This window comes from Jaculus jaculus, chromosome 8, assembly GCF_020740685.1.
Source record: "Jaculus jaculus isolate mJacJac1 chromosome 8, mJacJac1.mat.Y.cur, whole genome shotgun sequence".
Lineage (NCBI taxonomy): Eukaryota > Metazoa > Chordata > Mammalia > Rodentia > Dipodidae > Jaculus > Jaculus jaculus.
The window spans coordinates 2,613,822-2,633,604 of record NC_059109.1 but is presented as its reverse complement, the minus strand read 5'-3'; the positions used below and the strand labels follow the sequence as shown (position 1 = coordinate 2,633,604).

At 53.3% G+C, this 19,783-nt stretch overlaps 2 protein-coding genes across 9 annotated transcripts; both read left to right on the top strand.

The window, feature by feature from the left end:
* Positions 1-10,925: 10,925 nt before the first annotated feature.
* Daxx (death domain associated protein) lies at positions 10,926-15,366 on the top strand. Of its 7 annotated transcripts, none has more exons than XM_045157608.1 (8): positions 10,926-11,007; positions 12,022-12,280; positions 12,401-13,223; positions 13,339-13,553; positions 13,794-13,998; positions 14,133-14,604; positions 14,694-14,913; positions 15,121-15,366. In XM_045157608.1, the coding sequence occupies exons 2-8, from the start codon at positions 12,071-12,073 to the stop codon at positions 15,178-15,180; spliced, it is 2,205 nt and encodes a 734-aa protein (XP_045013543.1). In that variant the 5' UTR covers positions 10,926-11,007; positions 12,022-12,070; the 3' UTR covers positions 15,181-15,366. The 7 variants fall into 7 exon arrangements, with proteins under 7 accessions (XP_045013543.1, XP_045013539.1, XP_045013541.1 ...); XM_045157604.1 differs by having other exon boundaries at positions 10,932-11,007; positions 12,019-12,280; XM_045157606.1 differs by lacking the exon at positions 10,926-11,007 and adding an exon at positions 11,017-11,110.
* A 659-nt stretch (positions 15,367-16,025) lies between these two features.
* Zbtb22 (zinc finger and BTB domain containing 22) lies at positions 16,026-19,728 on the top strand. 2 transcript variants are annotated; one of them, XM_045156230.1, is made up of 2 exons: positions 16,026-16,094; positions 17,218-19,728. In XM_045156230.1, the coding sequence occupies exon 2, from the start codon at positions 17,284-17,286 to the stop codon at positions 19,198-19,200; it is 1,917 nt and encodes a 638-aa protein (XP_045012165.1). In that variant the 5' UTR covers positions 16,026-16,094; positions 17,218-17,283; the 3' UTR covers positions 19,201-19,728. The 2 variants fall into 2 exon arrangements, with proteins under 2 accessions (XP_045012165.1, XP_004649636.2); XM_004649579.2 differs by lacking the exon at positions 16,026-16,094 and adding an exon at positions 17,041-17,119.
* The last annotated feature ends 55 nt before the right edge of the window (positions 19,729-19,783 follow it).

Genomic DNA, 19,783 nt, shown 5'->3' with positions numbered 1-19,783 from the left:
AAAAAAAAAAAAATTATTTGAGAGAGAAAGAGGCAGAAAGAGAGAGAGAAGGGCATGCCAGGGCTTCCAGCCACTGCAAATGAACTCCAGACACATGCACCACCTTGAGCATCTGGCTTACGTGGGTCCTGGGGAATCGAACCGAGGTCCTTTGGTTTTGCAGGCAAGCACCTTAATCACTAAGACATCTCTCCAGCTCTATTTGGGGGCGGGGTCTTTTGTGTTTCCATATTATTTTTTTTCAATGAGTCAAGGTGTCAGGTAGCCCAGGCTGGCCTGAAATTTGCTATGTAGCAAAGGATGACCTTGGATTCCTAACCCTCCTGACTCCATACAACTAGTTTACATAGGGATCAAATTCAGAGCTGTGTGTGTGCTAGGCGAGTACATTAACAACTGGGCTACATTTTCTACCCAGCTTGGCTATGTATCTCTTCAAAAGGAGCTGGGCATGGTGTTGCAATATCTTTAATCCCAGAGGTGGGAGGATCACCTTAAGTTCAGGGCCACCCTGAGACTATGTAGCGAATTCCAAGCTAGTCAGGGCTACAGCAAAACCCTACCTCATAAACAAAAAAATAAACAAACAGTGCCAGGGTGGTGGTACTTGCACTTGCATGGCAGAGGTAGGATCCTCATGAGTTCAAGGTCGCCCTGGGACTACATAGTGAATTCCAGGTCAGCTTGAGCCAGTGAGAAACCCTATCTAGAAAAACAAAAAGGGGCAAGTAAATTGTCTCAGGGGATTTCATATATATAATATATATACATATATATATATTTGAGAGAAAGACACAAGTAGAGGCAGACAGAGCGAGAAAGGCCTCATCAGGGCCTCTAACCAGTGCAAAGGAATTCCAGAAACATGTGCCACCTTGTGCATCTGGCTAATATGGGTCCTGGGGAATCGAACCTGGGTCTAAAGGCTTCGCTGGCAAATGCCTGAACCACTAAGTCATCTCCTAGGGCCCCTCCCTCCCTGATTTGAAGGTTCTCCAAAATGACCTATTGGTATTAAAGGCGTCATCACCATGCCGGGTTCTAGGAGCTTTCTTTTGTTATTATTTTGGTTTTCCTAGGTAGGGTCTCACTCTAGCTCAGGCTGACCTGGAACTCACCATGTAGTGTCAGGGTGGCCTGGAACTCATGATGATCCTCCTACCTCTACCTCCCTAGTGCTGGGATTAAAGGTGTGCGCCACCACGACCGGCTTTTTTTTTTTTTTTTTTTTAAGGTAGGGTTTCAGTGTAGCCCAGGGTGACCTGACATTCACTCTGTAGCCCCAGGCTGGCCTCGAACTCACGGTGATCCTTCTTTCTCAACCCTCCAGAGTGTCTCCATTGCCGGCTGTGGGATTTCTTGAAATCTTTTTGTTCTTTCTTCTTTAGGAGTCTATTGTAAGGAGTGAATGTGGGGAACCTTTATTCCAGACATTTACTGAGACCCATTTTAGAAAAACAGGATCTGGAAATTAAACCACTTCTTCAAGTTCCATCAACAAAACCCTTCGGGAAAGTTTTTCTGTCCCCAGTTGGAAGGCTGCAGGCTTGTCCTACTCGAGAGGGGTGCTGCGGGGTTCCCCACGTGGGCGTCTGAGGCTCCCGGCATCCGAGAACAACGGGAGCAGCCCGGCTGCGGTGGTCCTGCTGGTTGGCACGATGCCCACCACCTGTGGAAAGACGGCATGTCAACGGCAGGGGTTGTTTGTTGGGATCCCTCCTCATGGAGGGACTCCAAATCTCGGGAGTCGAGTGAAACCCCAAAGACTGACACTGACGCTTCTCGATGCAATGCAGCAAGAGGTGTTTATTGAAGTACCGGTGCACCGGGGCTCAACACAGAGTCCTCACGCAGGAGGGGTGAAGAGCCCCGAATAGCAACTTCACAGCGTTTACATAGGGAAAAACCACAGAGCTAGGGAGGGGGTCTTGCTCAGGGGACTTTCCATATAGAGGGGATTGATTGGTGGAGTCCACCTGGCGTTGCTTGGCTAGGCCAAAAGTGACTGCAGGCAGGGTGGTGGTTTCCTGGGTTCCAGGAAACAGAGACAGGGTTCGGGAGCTAGGCAATGGAGCAAGGTTCAAGAGCAACAACAAGTCGGTTAGATTCTCAGGGCAGGGGCTAACCAGAGATTATCATCTCAAAATGGTTGTTCTTTAGTCAATTTGAGGCAAGCAAGCAACGTTACAAAAGCTAAGAAGGCAGGTTAGCATTTTTAACTTTACATTCCCCCCTTTTTCTTGGGCATAATTCCAATCATGGAATTTTAGGTTTCTGATTCCCCTATTAGCTGATATCGCTGACGGAGAACCAGTAGTTGGACTGTGTTAATTCTCTCCCTGATGAATGTTACCAGACGGTTTAAAATGCAGGGCCCACATGTTAGAAGGAGGAGGAGGAGGAGGAGGAGTGGTCCTAACAGGGTGGATATCAGAGTAGTCAACCAGGGGGACCTATTAAACCATGATTCAAACCATCCCTGGCTTTGTTTTCTTTCCCAATTTCTGGCATCTAGTCTCTCTCTGAGTTTTCTCATTGAGTCTTTGATAACACCCGAGTGGTCTACATAGGAACAACATTCTTCCTTTAAGGCTGCACAGAGTCCATCTTCCTTAAGGAACAGTAAATCTAAACCTCTTCTATTCTGTAAGACGACCTTGGATAAGGAGGTTAGTGACTCTTCTAATTTGGAGATAGAATCTTGTAGGACCCGTATATCCTGAGCTATAATACCTTGTAAGTCTGCCAGTTTTGAATCTTGGGTAGCTAGGGCAGTAATACCTGTTCCAATTCTGATGGTGGTCCCGAGGCCCAGTAAGACTGCTAGGGTGAGGGAAACTGGTTCTCTCCGAAACCTAGTCTGCCCCTGTATGGCATCTAGGAAGTCGGAGTCTGGATGATAAATTTATCTAGGGAGGAGCCGCACTAGGATACAATAGTCCTGGTTCTGGTTCAGGACAGAGAGGGATAATATAGAGGTCAAGCCGGTACCGCAGGCCCACCATGCTCCCTGAGGGGGTTCTAGGTACCCTATGTAAGAATCAGGAACATGAGTAGAATTACAGAGATGAGCCTGAGAAGGTGGCACTGGGCCTATGCAGAGTCCCTTTCCTGATACTGCAGCTAGTGTTAGTCTAGGGGGGAGTCGATATGGACCTATCATAGTGGTTACAGTGAAGTTCGCATAAGGAAGGGCCCAGGCAATGGCTTCATAGTAAGGGAGAGCCACGTCATAGCAAAGCCAACGGTGGGTGGTCATCTCCGGCCGAGTAGCGTTTAAGAGAGCAAACGCCTTCTGAATCATGGCGAGTAGGGGCACCGGTTGAGGCCTAGGGGTTTCAGTCCGGTCTGGGGGTTGGTAGGTCTAGGGTTCGTGGGGAAGGTAGTGGGGTGGAGCTGGGGTGGAGGTCTGGGAGCTGCGACAGGGGGTTTCTGTAATAGGGAGTTGGGTCCCACCTGGATAGGATCTGGGCTCTCAATCCTTAGTCTAATGGTCATGAGGAGGCCAGGATTGGTACCACTGACATAAAACCTTATTCCCCATTGTCTGTCCTTATGCCAATCTCGAGCTTGTTTTCCTTTTTCTGTGAAAGTTATGTTAAGGGGGTTACATGCAAAATTTTGACAGAGCCCTTCCCCGTACCATCTGCCAATTTGACAGTGGTGGCCGCCAGGACTGATGGGTCGCGAGCAGAGTCCCATCTGGCTTGAGGTGGTAGACCCAGAACAGCGGTGGCTGGTAAGGCCTGGGGTTTCCTTGTCTAAGGGGGAAGCTCGGGTGAGGGCAATTGCGTCCCAATTGGATTGTGGTTTCCAATAGGCCGTTCCAGTTGTTTCACATCCCCAGCTTTTGCAGTAGTAAACTCCTGCCCCCCACATTCAGCAACTGTTTTGTGATCTCTCCCATTTCTAGGGCAGACATAGATCTCCTGTTTACGGAGTTCAGCCCTCAATTGTGGATGGCTACAGCCTATTCCCCCTCCTATCCCATCAACAGGCGTTAAACAATGACAGTCTCCCGACCGGCATGTGGGGTTTTTATCTTGGGGGTCTACCCCCGGGATATCCCAATCTTCTAGGCCAGCCGCTAATCCGCAAAGGTCCGGGTGGAGGGGTGGCCACCAGGTCCAAGGAGGGGCGTTTTTGGTAGTACTCCAAATTATATCCCCTGTTTGGGAGATAACTTGCCAGGTTAACTTCTGAGGGTTATGGGGGCTAGCTTTAATTGGGGATAATAGTCCCATCATTATCAGGCAGGTGGCATAAGCGCAGCTTAAGGGGGTCACCAGTCTTTTCCAGTCTCCATGTTGTGGTCTCTGGTGGAGCTGGCTTGACGTGCGACGCATGAATCCAGGCTGCAATTCCATCAACCTTTATGGCTGTGGGTGTTGTTAGCAACATGATGAATGGTCCCTTCCACCGTGGTTCCAAACTGGTAGAATGGTGGCGTCTCACGTAAACAGAGTCCCCCACCTGGTACCGGTGAGGTGTTGGTTCCTTGGCTGGAGAACAGGCCTCCTTTATCTGTGGCCACAATTCAGATTGAAGGAGGTGTAAGGCCTGCAACCTGGCATTAAGATCAGAGTTAGGAATGGTGTCTGGATGTTTGGGTGTCAGCAATTGACTTAAGGGGGTAGGGACCCCAAATAAAATCTCAAAAGGGGTAAGGTCAAACTTGTAGGGGGTGTTCCGGACTGTAAAGAGAGCCCAAGGTAGGAGCATCGTCCAGTTAGTATGACCAGTCTCCAAGGACAATTTAGTTATGGTCTCTTTTAAGGTTCTATTCATTCTTTCTACTTGTCCTGAACTTTGGGGTCTATATGCACAATGTAATTTCCAATTAATCCCCAATATTCTGGCCACCTCCTGACTTACCTGGGCAACAAAGGCAGGGCCGTTATCTGACCCTATCACCTGTGGTATCCCATACCTGGGGATGATTTCTTCTAAAAGTTTCTTGGTTACCAGTGTAGCAGTTTCTTTCTTGGTAGGGTAGGCCTCCACCCAACCTGAAAAGGTATCTATGAAAACTAAAAGATATTTATTTCCATAGTGGGCAGGCTTCATCTCAGTGAAATCAGTTTCCCAAAATAGGCCTGGGCAGTCCCCATGGAGCCATTGCCCTGAACCCATTTGGGCAGTCTGTGCATTTACTGTTTGACAGGGAACACATTGTTTAGTAAGATTTTCTGCCATTTCTGTCAGTCCAATAATATGATAATTGGTTTTAGCAAGAGTGGTTATTAATTTTTTTGTCCCAAAATGAGTTAACCGATGTATCTGTTGGAGGATTTGTTCCGCCTGTTCCCTGGACAGAATCTGTTTTCCTTCTTCGGTTTCCCATCTTTGGGAGTCTGGATTAAAGCGTTTTTGGATTTTAGCCATGGCCTTAAAGTCCTGTTCCGTATAATCTGAAGGCTGAGAATCTGAAGAGTTAATTTCTTTTTCAATCAAAGGAAATAAGTAAGTTCCCTGGGCTGCCTTTTTAGCTTCCTTATCTGCCATTCTGTTTCCCTGCGCTACGGGGGAATTTCCTTTCTGATGTCCCGGACAGTGAACTATGGCTAGTTTGGCAGGCTGGTGTAAGGCATCCAGCAATTCTAGGATTTCTTGTTTATTTTTAATTTCCTTTCCTGCGGAGGTTAATAGTCCCCTCTGCTGGTAAATGGCCCCATGGACATGAGCTGTAGCAAAAACGTACCGACTATCGGTGTAAATTTTGGCTCTTTTCCCTTCCGCCATGTTTAGAGCTTGAGTCAGAGCTATTAGTTCTGCTTTTTGAGCTGATGTTCCCTCTGGTAATTTATTGGCCCATATCACCCTGTCTCCATCCACTACGGCAGCCCCAGCCATCCGCTTACCTTCAAGGAGGTAGCTGCTGCCATCCGTGAACCAGGTTACCTTCGCGTCCGGTAGTGGCTGGTCCGTCAAGTCAGATCACACCCCTGTGGCTTCGGCCAGAATATCCCCGCAACTGTGGATCACCGTGGGGTCTGGGTCTGGCCAGAGGGTGGTGGGATTTAGCTGAGTGGGGGCTGCAAATCTGACTCTGTCAGAGTTGAGGAGGAGACTCTGATAGTGGGTGATCCTGGCATTGGAGAGCCATCTGTCGGGCGGTTGGCGAACGATGCTTTCCAGAGCGTGTGAGGCAATTATGGTGACAGTCTGTCCCAAGGTTAATTTGTCAGCATCCTTTAAGAGCAATGCCACTGCAGCAATGATTTTAGGACAGGGAGGCCAACTGGCCGCTACTGGGTCCAACTTCTTGGACAAATATGCAATTGGCCTTCTCCAGGGTCCAAGTCTCTGAGTGAGGACTCCTTTAGCTATTCCCTTCTGCTCATGCACAAACAAGTAGAATGGCTTGGTGGTGTCAGGAAGGGAGAGAGCAGGCGCCTTGAGAAGGGCATGCTTAATATTATCAAAAGCCTGTTGTTGCTTTCCCCCCCCATTGAAAAGGGGCATTGGCTTTGGTCAAGGGGTAGAGGGGGGCAGCGAGAGTTGCAAATCCAGGTATCCATAGTCGGCAGAAACCAGCAGAGCCCAGGAATTCCCTCACCTGTTTGGCTGACTTAGGTGTCAGGATCTGCTCTACAGCCTGTTTGCGGGCCTCTGTCAGCCACCTCCATCCCTCTCTTAATGAGTACCCCAAATAAGTCACTTGCCTTTTGCAGATCTGGGCTTTCTTGGCGGAGGCTCCGTATCCCAAGCGGGCCAGTTCCTCCAGCAGGGCAATTGTACCTTTCTCGCAGTCTGCTTGGGCATTAGCAGCCAGAAGGAGATCATCCACGCATTGGAGAAGAGTAACCTGGGGGTTGGAGGCCCGGAAGGGGGCCAAGTCCCGGTGGAGGGCTTCATCAAAGGGAGTAGGTGAATTTTTGAAGCCTTGTGGCAGTCTAGTCCAAGTTAGTTGTCCAGAGATCCCAGAGTCTGGATCTTTCCATTCAAAGGCAAAGATAGGCTGACTTTTTTCATGTAGTGGCAAGCAGAAAAAAGCATCTTTTAAGTCAATAACAGTATACCAGTCTCTATCCGGGGGAAGGGAGCTCAAGAGGTTGTAGAGGTTGGGCACAGTGGGATGGAGGTCTTCAACTCTCCTGTTAATTTCCCTTAAGTCCTGGACAGGGCGGTAATCATTAGTATTTGGCTTCCGTACTGGCAACAATGGGGTGTTCCAAGGAGAGTGGCACTGTTTTCGAACCCCCAATTTTAAGAGTCTCTTTATGTGGGGTTTAATTCCTTCCCTGGCTTCAGAACTCATTGGGTACTGGCGTATTGAAACGGGCGTGGCAGAAGCTTTTAAGTTGATCATTATTGGGGGTTGGTGGGAGGCCAGCCCCATCCCAGCAGTTTCAACCCAAGCTCCGGGGATTTTAGTTAGCCATACGTCAAGTTCTGGGTTAATCTGGGGGCTTTCAAATAGTCTATGTTCATCTTCTAATTTCAGGGTTAATATTTGGGTGAAGCCTCCATGTCGGTGGGTCGTCAGTGGGCCTTTATCAGTAAAGGTAATTTGGGCTCCCATTTTGGTCAATAAGTCCCATCCTAATAAAGGGGCTGGGCAACCTGGTATTACGAGGAACGACTGGGATACCCGGCCCACGCCCAAATCCACCATTCTTCGGGTAGTCCATGAAAATTGTTGGCCCCCAATGGCCCCAAGGACCCAGGACTTTTTGTCAGAAATGGGTCCTTCTGGTTTCAGGAGTACTGAATGTTGGGCGCCCGTGTTGCCTAAAAAGGTAATAGGTTTCCCCTCCACCTTGAGAGTTACCCTAGGCTCGGGGAGGGGGTCCAAGCCCTGTCTCCCCTAGTCATCATCCTCCAAACTGAGTATTCTTTTGGGCTTTTGTTTGAGGCAATCTTTGGCCCAATGCCCTTTTTCCTTATAATAGGCACATTGGTCCTTTTCTAGAGGTGCCTTGTTGCCCGGGAATGGTCCTTGTCTAGTTGTCTTCTAATGGCTTCCTTATAATTTTTAACTAGGGCGGCCAGAATCTTAGTCATATTTTTTTCATGTCTCTTATCCCTTCTAGTTTCTCTTTCCTCTTGCTCTTTTGCTTTTCTCTGCTCTTTCTCTTCCTCAGTTTCTCTTTTATTGTATATTTTTTCTGCCTCTTTTACTATGTCTGACAGAGTATACCTCCCTAGGCCATCTAACCTTTGTAACTTTCTCCTGATGTCTGATACAGACTGATCCACAAAACTCATTAATACTGATGCCCTCTGTTCCTCTGCCATTGGGTTGAACGGTGTATATCTACGATATGCCTCCATGAGGCGTTTGAGGAACATCGAGGGGAGCTCATTGGGTCCCTGTAGAACCTCTCTTACCTTGGCCAAATTGGTGGGGCGTCTTGCAGCCCCTCAGAGACCAGCCACCAGAGCCTGGCGATAGACACGAGATGCTCCCTACCGTCAGGGGTATTGAAGTCCCATCCAGGTCTGGTCAAGGGGAACCCATCATCTATAACATTCTGGAGTTGTGTAGGACATCCATCGTCTCCAGGGACATTTTTCCTAGCCTCGAGGAGAATGCGTTCCCTTTCCTCAGTTGTGAAAGAGCCTGCAGCAACTGTTGGCAGTCATCCCAAGTCGGCTGGTGAGAGAAAACTAGGGATTCCATCAGAGCAGTTAATTTGGAGGGATCCTCAGAGAAAGGGGGGTGATTGGCCTTCCAGTTATATAAGTCTGCCGAGGAGAAAGGCCAGTACTGGAGGGGCTGTAGGGGTACATGCGTAGGGTCTTCTCCTGGCCCTGGAACGGGGGGGAGGGGGTCCCAGAGCTCTGAGTGGGAGGGCAGTGGCAGTGTCTGGGGAAAGAGCCCTCCTACTTCTGGTTCCCGCAGCGGGGCCCCCTTGATGGCCCAACTCAGGGAGGGCTGGCGGCGCAGTAGGTGGCTGGACAGGTGGATAGGGTGGAGGTGGGTCCAGGAGGAGGAGATCGGGCTGGGTCTCCGGGTAGATCCGTGATATCATCTTTTTCTCCGATTCTGCAAAAAGAACCTTGGAGGGCCCATGGGGGCCCTTGTTAGGGGGTTGTGGGGGAATCCAGGGCTTGATCCAGGCCGGGGGGGTCTTGGATCAAGTCCTGCCAGGTGAAAATGTAGGGAATCTGGTCCGGGTGTCCTCCACGTTCCTGCAAAACAAGATGTCTGACTGCCTGAATAACTGTCAAGTCAAAAGTGCCCTCCAGTGGCCATCCTTCCTTAAATGTAGGCTATTTCCTTTTTTTCACCTCAACTATGTGCCCTCTCCTTAACGTCAGTCCAGTGAGTCAAAGTCAGGTCTAAGGGACTGGAAACAGTTTGTCCCATTGTGTTATGTGTAGAAAAATGATAGAAGAGTAAGGAAACAATGAACAATAAACAGACCAGGGTCAGGAAGAAGCGACCAAATTTTGTTTGCCACAAAAACGAAATGATTCTGATGGCCCAGGTCTGGAGCCAGACAACACTTTCGCACAGATGTGGACCCGGTCAGAGTCCACCAGATAGGAAGCCACCAAGCGTCCCCCAGGGCTGCAGGTTGTGGCATATAAATGCATGTCTGCTGTCCACTGTGTATGGCCCTCACGGTAATGACACACCTGCGAAGCGAAAGTGTCTTTCCAGAATTCAGGGAAGAACAGACAAACAGAAAAACAGCCAAAAACACAGACTAATGGACAAGGGCGCCTTCTTACCTCCGAGACTGTGAATGTGAGTCTGGGGTCTGCTCAGATCCCGGATGAGCCCCCAAATGTTGGGACCCCCTCCTCACCGAGGGACTCCAAATCTCAGGAATCGAGCGAAACCCCAAAGACTGACACTGACGCTTCTCGATGCAATGCAGCAAGAGGTGTTTATTGAAGTACCGGTGCACCGGGGCTCAACACAGAGTCCTCACGCAGGAGGGGTGAAGAGCCCCGAATAGCAACTTCACAGGGTTTACATAGGGAAAAACCACAGAGCTAGGGAGGGGGTCTTGCTCAGGGGACTTTCCATATAGAGGGGATTGATTGGTGGAGTCCACCTGGCGTTGCTTGGCTAGGCCAAAAGTGACTGCAGGCAGGGTGGTGGCTTCCTGGGTTCCAGGAAACAGAGACAGGGTTCGGGAACTAGGCAATGGAGCAAGGTTCAAGAGCAACAACAAGTCGGTTAGATTCTCAGGGCAGGGGCTAACCAGAGATTATCATCTCAAAATGGTTGTTCTTTAGTCAATTTGAGGCAAGCAAGCAACGTTACAAAAGCTAAGAAGGCAGGTTAGCATTTTTAACTTTACAGTTAACCTTTATTTGGCTTCCCCATCAGCTCGGCCAAGGACCAGCCTGGCCTCCGGCAGCCCCTCCAACCACCCTAAGCGGGCGGCGGCTGCGACAGCCGGTGGCCCCCAGCAGCTCTCGGCTTAGAAGAGGAGACGCCCCGCGGGACTTCAGCGGCCTCACTCGGTGTCCCGGCGGCGACCGAGCGGGCCCCCTTCCCCACACGCCCCGAATCCTTCCACCCGTCCGCAGAGAGCACGGCCTCCGGCACAATAATAACCACCGCACCGGCCCCGGGCCCGCGTGTCTGCCTGTGTGTTTGCTTCCGACGGGGGTCGACGGCGGGCAGCGGGCTGGACCGCGTCCGGGGGCGAGCGAGCGAGACGGGCAGGCGGGGAGGGCGCAGCGCCGCGCCCGGGGAGGCCCAGAAGACCTCCTCCCCATCTCTCGGGCTCCCCTCCCGGGAAAGGCGGCTCGGCGTCTCGGGCACACACTCCCCCGCCACGCCGGGCCCGAGCGAGGCAGGACGTTTCTGTGGGCCGAGCGGTCGCGAGCCGCCCGCGCTCCGGCGCTGCCGTACGGCAAGATGGCGGCCCGCACCGCCGCGCCGCCCCGCCCCGCCCCGCCCCGCCCCGAGCCGGGGCCGCGGCGCTGCGCGCGCGAGGTGGGCGGGGCCGCCGCGACTTCCGGTGACGGCCGGGCTGTGATCCGTACGGCAGTATGGTGGCTCTCTGGTGCTGGGAGGCGGAAACTCTGCGGCTTCCGGTCCGTAGTGGGGGTCTGCGGCGGGAGGGGGAGGGAAGGAGGAGGGAACCATGCGAGGTTCTGTGATCAGCGGCGAGGGTCGCCTCGAGAGACCGTTTCTGAGGTGGGGGCCGGACCGTGCGAGGTGCGCAGGCCGGGGCGGGGGACGTCGAGGCAGGCATGCCGGCGTAACGTGTGTGTATGCCGGTGCTGAGGCTCGGGCTCTTGGTACCTCGCTGTGCCTGAAGGGGAGTGGGGCCGCCCCCGGGGGTGGGGGGGACCGAACTGGGGGAGGGGACTTGGCGGGAAGCTTATCTACGTCGTAGAGTCCCGGGCTGGGGGTTGAGATCCGAGCGGAGCCAGAGTCCAGTGCGGGGCTCACACAATCGGTTACAAGTCACTGAGAAAATGGGGTGGGGAGTGTTAGGGTGGGGTGAGAGGGAGGGGACTTGTGGAAAAAATATATATATTTATCCATCGTGAAGCCCGGGTTCGAGGAAACCCGTGCGGAGGTCAATTATGGAGATAATTCCAAGAGAGGAAAGCAAACTGAAACTGACCAGATGGTGGAGAGGGAAATCCGTTCACATGGACCTAGGAGTTGGAGGGGCGGTGATTGGGAGGGGTAGGGGTGGGGCCCACCGTGTTGGGTAGGCGGTAGGGGGCAAGCTATGAAATGGCACCCACTGTGTACCAGGGGTTGTAAGGGAAACTTGGAGTTTGCGTGTGGGGTATGTGTGACTGGGATGAGTGGTGAGAAGCAGCTTGTCAAGTGTGATGGATGGTGGAGAAACGCAACCTAAATCCAGGAAGTCGACTTGAAGGGTGAAGTTCAAGTGGGGACCTAATACTTGGCGGGAGCTTTGTCCCCCCAAACCACATACAACCAGAAGTTGTTGAATCTAGGCAGTGAGAACACTGTTGGGCCCTCGCTGCTTTACCAAAACCGTAGGTGCCTGGAAAACATGTCTGCCGAAAGAAGGGGGCTGTGCTGGGAGGGGGGGCTCTTCCTGAGACCCCATTCCCTTCCAGCAGGAATTCTGAAGCCTCCAGTACTTCCTACCTCAGGGGGATTTGATCCCTCATGGCCGCCGCTGACAGTATCATTGTGCTGGATGATGATGATGATGAAGATGTAGCAGCTATTCAACCAGAGCCTTCCCACCCATCCCCCAACCCATCCTCCCCAGGAGCAGAAGACCCTAGCCCCTCCGAACCGGAAGCAGCCAGAGGAAGCAGTGACTTGGGTGGCAAGAAATCCTACAAGTTGGAAAATGAGAAGCTGTTTGAAGAGGTGAGCTTTAGGGGGAGGGAGACAGATGATTGGCTCTCCTGACCCTGGCTTCCCTACTAAGCTCATCTTCGTCAACTCCTTCCTTGTTTCTTTCCCCTTCCCTCTCTCTGAATCTTCTAGTTCCTTGAACTGTGTAAGACACATACATCAGATCACCCTGAGGTGGTCCCGTTCCTCCATAAACTGCAGCAGCGTGCCCAGCCTCTGTTTCTGGCCTCAGCAGAGTTCTGCAACATCCTGTCTCGGGTCCTCTCTCGGGCCCAGAGCCAGCCAGCCAAGCTCTATGTCTACATCAATGAGCTCTGCACTGTGCTTAAAGCCCACTCGACTAAGAAGAAACTGAACCTGGCTCCAGCAGGCTCCACTTCCGGTGAACCCTCTGAGAACAATCCTCCCTCGGACCCCACAAATGCTGAAACCACTGCCTCTGAGGCCCCAAGGACCCACCGTGGTTCCCGGAGGCAGATCCAGCGCTTGGAGCAGCTGCTGGCTCTCTACGTGGCAGAGATCCGGCGGCTACAGGAGAGGGAGTTGGATCTGTCAGAGTTGGACGATCCAGACTCCACATATTTGCAGGAGGCCCGGTTGAAGCGGAAGCTGATCCGCCTCTTTGGGAGGCTGTGTGAGCTGAAGGACTGCTCTTCTCTGACTGGCCGGGTCATAGAGCAGCGCATCCCCTACCGGGGCACCCGGTATCCAGAGGTAAATAGGCGCATCGAGAGGCTCATCAACAGGCCAGGGCTTGATGCCTTTCCTGACTATGGAGACGTGTTGCGAGCTGTGGAGAAGGCAGCCACTCGGCACAGTCTGGGTCTCCCCCGGCAGCAGCTCCAGCTCATAGCTCAGGATGCCTTCCGGGATGTGGGTGTTAGGTTACAGGAGCGCCGCCACCTTGACCTCATCTACAACTTTGGTTGCCATCTCACGGATGACTATAGGCCAGGTAGGTTAGTGGGGTGGCCTTCACAGACTGTTGAATATGTGGTGGAGGGGCCATCTCTCCCACTCCTTCTAGGACTTGACGAGCTGCAGGATCTGGTTCATATCTTCCCACACAGGCATTGACCCTGCACTCTCAGATCCCATGTTGGCCCGCCGCCTTCGGGAAAACCGTAGTTTGGCCATGAACCGACTGGATGAGGTCATCTCCAAATATGCACTGATGCAAGAGAAAAGTGAGGAGGACGAGAGACAGAAGCGGAGAGCCCGGCTTCCCCAAGGCAGCTCTCCCCACTCTGCAGGCTCCCCCAAAGCCTCCTTGGATTGTGGTGAGGTGTGGAAGGGACATACCTGTCAGACAGACCTTTCCTCCCTGTATACTAGCCATTGGGGTTCCAGGGTTACTGATGGGGCAGTGTACAGATGGAGTACAGTAACTGAACCCTCAGTCTTGAGGTTATAGCTCCATGGTAGAGCACTTGCCTAACATCTGTGAGGCCCTAAGTTCAGACCCCAGTACTGCCACAAAAAAGCCTCTGAAGCAAGGAATCCCTTAGTCTCCTTTATCTCCCAGGGTCCTAGTGGAATGACATCCCATGAGTGCCCTTCTACCTCCAAGGCTGAAACTGATGAAGATGAGGAAAGTGATGATGAGGAGGAGGAGGAAGAAGATGACGATGAAGATGATGATGATGAGGATGAGGCCACAGAATCTGAGGAGGAGGATCTAGAACAGTTGCAGGAGGGTCAGGGGGAAGAGGAGGAGGAAGAAAGAGGAGGTATGTGAGAGCATTGTTCCCATACATCATTCTACACTTGTTGCGACTCCTTTTCCTCCTCTCATTCCTTGTTTCTTTGTAGCAGGCCCTCCCCTCCCCAGTCCTCATGCCCTCCTCCCTCTGCTCTTTCCCAGATAATGAAGGAGCCAGAAGCCCCACATCCCCGTCACAGATCTCCACTGAAAAGAACTTGGAACCTAACAAAGGTCTCAGTGGGTCTTCCGGGGAGCCTCAACAGAAAGGACTCACAGTGGCCCCAGCTTCACCACTGGAAGAAGCCCTGAGCCCCTCCTGCGTGGATGCTGAAAGCAGTGGAGAACAGCTACAAGAGTCGCCCCTGAAGGAAGAGAGTCCTGCGTCTCAGCTCTTTGAGCTGGAGATTGAAGCCTTGCCCGTGGACACTACCCCTTCCCCTGAGGAGGACATTTCCTCTTCTAATAGGCAGTCAGAGGGTCCCCTTTCCAGTGTCGCGGAGAACGGGGCAGCTGTGGTCACATCCACTTCCGTCAATGGGGGTGTCTCTCCTCACACCTGGGGAGAGTCCAGTCCCCCATGCAAGAAACCGCGGAAGGAAAGGAAGCAGGCAGAATCAGGACAGTTCAACAGGTGAGGAACAGGGAAGCCAAGGAGGGCCTGCTGGGGGAGGCCACATACCTGCTCCTCCCGCACTACACACACGTACCTTCTGTCCTTAGCTGTGTGGAAAGGCAAAGGGCAGAGCAGGAGCAGACTGGGGAGATACGAACCCTGCCTAGTCCACTTTCTCCCTTGGCTTCCACGGCTCCTGTTGCTGATTCTTCCACGAGAGTAGACTCTCCAAGCCATGGCCTGGTGACCAGCTCCCTCTGCAGCCCTTCTTCAGCCCTGTTACCCCACATCTCCCACCTACACCCTCCCCAGCCTGGTACTTACAAGGTAAGACTAGAGGCTCTTTTTCACTCCTTGTCGAACCTAACCTCTGTCTGAATATTATATCTGCCATCCCTTCCCCTCCACGCAGTGCCTCACTCTACCCCAGGGTGGAATCTGTGTCTAGTCTAGGATTTAAAAGTGTCCCACCCTCGTTTTTAAACCGTAATTCCTTGTAGCTCACTCTAGACTTTGTATCACACTTTGTTGCAGATGAGCGTGGCCACGCAGTGCGATCCAGAGGAGATCATCGTGCTCTCAGACTCTGACTAGCTGCCTCCTGCTGTCCCTGCCTCTGTGATGCTTTGATCGCATTTGGAAGATTGTGGAACTGTGGGACTCAAATGCCTGAGGAAGGGATGAACTGAGCTAATTTCTTTTTGGTGGTGTTTCTTTGAAAAAAAATTTTAAGTTTTACACAGACACATTAAAAAACAATAAAATCTTTTCTTATTGTAATCTTGTCTTTGTCCTGCTGTAAGAGCTGGTACCCGCTCTCTCAGGTTCAGTCAGTCCCCATCCTGAGGTAGCCCAGGACTTGCCCTTTCTGGCTTAGCCCTGCATACCTCACTTTGTGGTTTTTTTTTTTTACCCTCGAGTTGTCCTAGAACCCTGCGCCAGGCACTTTAAATTTTTTTTTTTTTAAGTGCTCTCTTAAATCTCTACTTTCTCACTTTGAGCGGTAGGAGTGAAAAGGCCAATCAGGGGCTGACTCAAGGTTAGTTGGCCAATCCACGGCCGGAGGAAGGGGGCGGGGCTTCAGGGACTGTCAGATGCTTGGAAGAGGGCAATTAGATCCTGCAAACCAGCTAATGGCCACAGCTTAGGGGTGGAGCCAGAGGAGTGAAGGCGAGGACCCATCGCCAGTGGGAAAAGGCAGGTTTGGTAGAATTAAAGGGAATGAAAGCTTCGGCTAAACCAGGTCCTAGATCCTCAGTGGAGGAGGGGACCTGGTACCTTTAAGGCAGTATGAGGCTATGGTTCTTTAAAGGAAAAATGGCGATGTCGGCCGAGTCCTGCCTAGCCACATGGGCGGGGTGCCTGCCTGTACCTTTAAAGTCGGAGGGCCGGGAGGCGGAGCGGAGGCGGAGGGTGGAGGGAGTCGGCGCAAGATGGCGGCGGGAGGGGCCCAGGCTGCAGCGCTGGTCGCCGAGTGAGGGGCGGGGGGTCCGGGGGTGCGCGGCCCGGTAAGCGGGGACGCGTGGGTTTTCGGGGCGTTCTCCGGGTGGGAGAAGAGGCAGAAGGAGTGTTTTGGGCGGAGCGGGGGGGCGGGGTCCTGCGGGGGCGGGGGTAGGTGTGGGGCGGGGTCTGAACGACTGAGGGGCGGAGCTGGGGAGGGTCTTGACAGGGGCGGTGCCAGGGAGGAGCCTGGAGGAAGGGGGCTGTGGTCTGTGCGGGGTTGGGGGCGTCCGTAGAGCAGGTCTACCCCCATCCCTCCCCGGAAAGGGCAAAACCCTCAAGGAAGGCGTTTTTTTTTTTTTTTTTTTGAGATAGGGTCTCTCTGTAGCCCAGGCTGACGTGGAATTCGCTATGTACTCAGGGTGGCCACGAACTCACGGCAATCCACCTACTTCTGCCTCTTACCCTGGATTTTTTTTTTTTTTTTTTTTTTTTTTTGGTGTTTTCGAGGTAGGGTCTCGTTCTAGCCCAGGTTTACCTGGAACTTCTGTAGTCCCGCTCACAGCGATCCTTCTAACCCTGCCTCCTTCATGCTGGGATTAAAGATATGCACTACTGTACCCAGCAGGAGGGAACTTTCTTTCTTTTTTAGGTAGAGTCTCACTCTTGCCCAGGCTGACTTGGAATTCTCTATGTTGTCTCAGGGTGGCCTCGAACTCATGGTGACTCTCTTACCTCTGCCTCCCAAGTGTTGGGATTAAAGGCCACTATGCGCGGCTAGAAGGGATATTTTTTTAAGGCTCAGGCATCTGGGAAATAGGCCATAATTTAAGGGATGTCACCCCACTCTTTAAAGGGAGTTTCACTTTTCTGTCTGCCTAGTGGTGTTGAGAGGTATGCCTGTCCCCGTGTTATAGGAAGTTACGTGGAAGATGAGTAGGAATGTTTTTACTGTAATGGGCTTTGTGTTTTAAAAAATGTTTTTTTTCAGCCCGGCGTGGTGGTGCATGCCTTTAATCCCAGCACCGTGAGGCAGAGGTAGGAGGATCTCTGTGAGTTGAAGGCCACTCTGAGACTACATAGTGAATTCCAGGTCAGCCTGTGCTAGAGCAAGACCCTATCTCAGAAACCAAAAAAAAATATATATATATATATATTTTTTTTCATTTTCTCTCTTTTTTTTCTCCCCAGAGACCCCCCCGGCCGCCTTTCTTCCTGTGTTCTTGTGGCTGGGGGGGTATCCCCTCCTTCCATAACATGGATCCATCTCCCATGTCACCCAGTGGGGCGGCACTCCCACTGCCTCTGTCGCTGGCTCCACCCCCACTGCCCCTGCCAGCAGCCGCTGTGGTCCACGTGTCCTTCCCTGAGGTGACCAGTGCTCTCCTGGAGTCCCTTAATCAGCAGCGGCTGCAAGGTCAGCTGTGCGATGTGTCTATCCGCGTGCAGGGCCGGGAGTTCAGGGCTCATCGGGCTGTCCTGGCGGCCTCCTCTCCCTACTTTCACGACCAGGTCCTCCTCAAGGGCATGACCTCCATCTCGCTGCCCAGCGTCATGGACCCAGGTGCTTTTGAGACTGTTCTGGCCTCTGCTTACACAGGCCGTCTCAGCATGGCTGCTGCTGACATCGTCAACTTCCTCACAGTGGGCTCTGTGCTCCAAATGTGGCACATTGTGGACAAATGTACTGAACTCCTGCGTGAGGGCCGGACCGCAGCTGCCACCACCATCGCTACTGCTGCAGCTACTTCTGTCACTCTCCCCGGGGCTGCGGTACCATCAGGGAGTGGGGGCACTGTAGCCCCTGCCGTGGGCTCCGTGCGTGCCCATGCCTCAAGCCGGGCCAGTGAGAATCAGTCACCCAGCAGCAGCAACTACTTCAGTCCCCGCGAGTCTGCTGATTTCTCTTCCTCCCAAGAGGCATTTGCAGCTTCTGCCGTGGGTAGTGGGGAACGCCGAGGAGGTGGCCCTGTATTTCCGGTCCCTGTGGTTGGCAGTGGTGGTGCCACCTCTGGGAAGTTGCTGCTGGAGGCCGATGAGTTGTGTGATGATGGTGGGGATGGGAGAGGAGCTGTGGTCCCAGGCGCTGGGCTCCGGAGGCCTGCCTGCATGCCTGCCACTGTCGTGCCCCAGAAACACTGGGTGTATGTGAAGCGGGGTAGGAATTGTCCTGCACCAGCACCTCTGGCTCCCCAAGACCCAGATCTGGAGGATGAGGAAGAGGAGGAAGACCTGGTGCTGACCTGTGAGGATGATGAGGACGAAGAGCTGGGGGGAGGCTCTGGGGTTCGAGCAGGGGGCGGGCCTGAAACTACACTCAGTATCAGCGATGTTCGGACCCTGACTGAACCCCCCGACAAGGGGGAGGAGCAGGTCAACTTCTGTGAGTCCTCCAATGACTTCGGCCCCTATGAGGGTGGCGGCCCCGGAGCAGGGCTTGATGAGGCAGGGGGCCCCACCCCTTCCTCCTATGTTCCCAGCCACCCTCCCCGACCTCTCCTTCCCCTGGACATGCAGGGCAGCCAGACCCTGGTTTTCCCGTCCTCTTCCTCCTCCTCACAGGCTCCAGGCCAGCCACCAGGGAACCCAGCAGAACACGGGGCAGTGGCCCTGGGAGGCACCTCGGCAGGGAACCTGACAGTGACAGGTGGTGCTGCTGGGACCCCCGCAGGGTCAGGGAGCGGAGACGGGAATAAGATCTTTCTGTGCCACTGTGGGAAGGCTTTCTCCCATAAGAGTATGCGGGATCGGCACGTGAACATGCACCTCAACCTGCGGCCCTTCGACTGCCCGGTGTGCAACAAAAAATTCAAGATGAAGCACCACCTAACGGAGCACATGAAGACGCACACGGGCCTCAAGCCCTACGAGTGCGGCGTCTGCGCCAAGAAGTTCATGTGGAGGGACAGCTTCATGCGCCATCGGGGACACTGTGAGCGCCGCCACCGAATGGGCGGGGGCGGGGCGGGGCCGGGAGCAGGACCCGGACCCGGACCCGGACCCGGAGCATCTACCGGGCCAGCCCTGCAACCCAAGAGAGAGTCCTCTGGAGTGGGCGGGGGCAGTGGCGACGAGACCAATGAGACCACACCTCCGTCCAACCCGAGGGTCTGGTCCCCACCCAGTGTGCACAAGGTGGAGATGGATTTCAGTGGGGGCGGAGGAGCAAACTGAGGGGCAGATGATTGGGGTAGCTTTTGTGGAGGAGGGCAGTGGGAGCACGCAGCAGGGCGCTGCGGCCTGTGGGGTTCCCCAGGCTGCTTTCTGTCGTCCTCTGTCTCTATGGACTTGTATATATAATGGCGAGGGCACCATCGCCAGCCGGTTCCCCCCTCATCCCTTTCCTTCCTCACTGTCCCCGGAACTAAGCCGTCTGGTGGGTACACCAAAGCTCCAGCTCCGTAGAGCATGGTTATGGGGCGAAAGGGGGGGGCGTTGTAAGCATCTGGAATCACAGGGTCAAGGGGCAGGTTGTGGTGGTCTGTGCCTGAAGTCTGTGTTCGTGTTGTGGGGACTAGGCCTTTGAGTCCCGCTGTGGTCCCGTCCCCTCCCGCTGGATGCTCACCTGATTTCCATACTGTCTCCCACACCGCCCGCGGGGATCCCTAGTCGGTCCTCAGGAGAGAGCGGGTGGAGACGAGAAGTCGCCTAGCATAGGTTTTAATTTCTTTTTAACAATTAAAATATTTATTGGTCACTTGACTTGGCTCCCGGACAGCCCCTCTGTTTCGCTGGGACCTGGCACAGTTGGGGGCTG

Excerpts from the sequence above, each read along its gene's own strand:
- Daxx (XM_045157608.1), top strand. The coding sequence starts at position 12,071 with ATGGCCGCCGCTGACAGTATCATTGTGCTGGATGATGATGATGATGAA. Across the intron at positions 12,281-12,400 it reads ATGAGAAGCTGTTTGAAGAG|TTCCTTGAACTGTGTAAGAC; the intron begins GTGAGCTTTAGG and ends TGAATCTTCTAG. Across the intron at positions 14,605-14,693 it reads GAATCAGGACAGTTCAACAG|CTGTGTGGAAAGGCAAAGGG; the intron begins GTGAGGAACAGG and ends TTCTGTCCTTAG.
- Zbtb22 (XM_045156230.1), top strand. The coding sequence starts at position 17,284 with ATGGATCCATCTCCCATGTCACCCAGTGGGGCGGCACTCCCACTGCCT.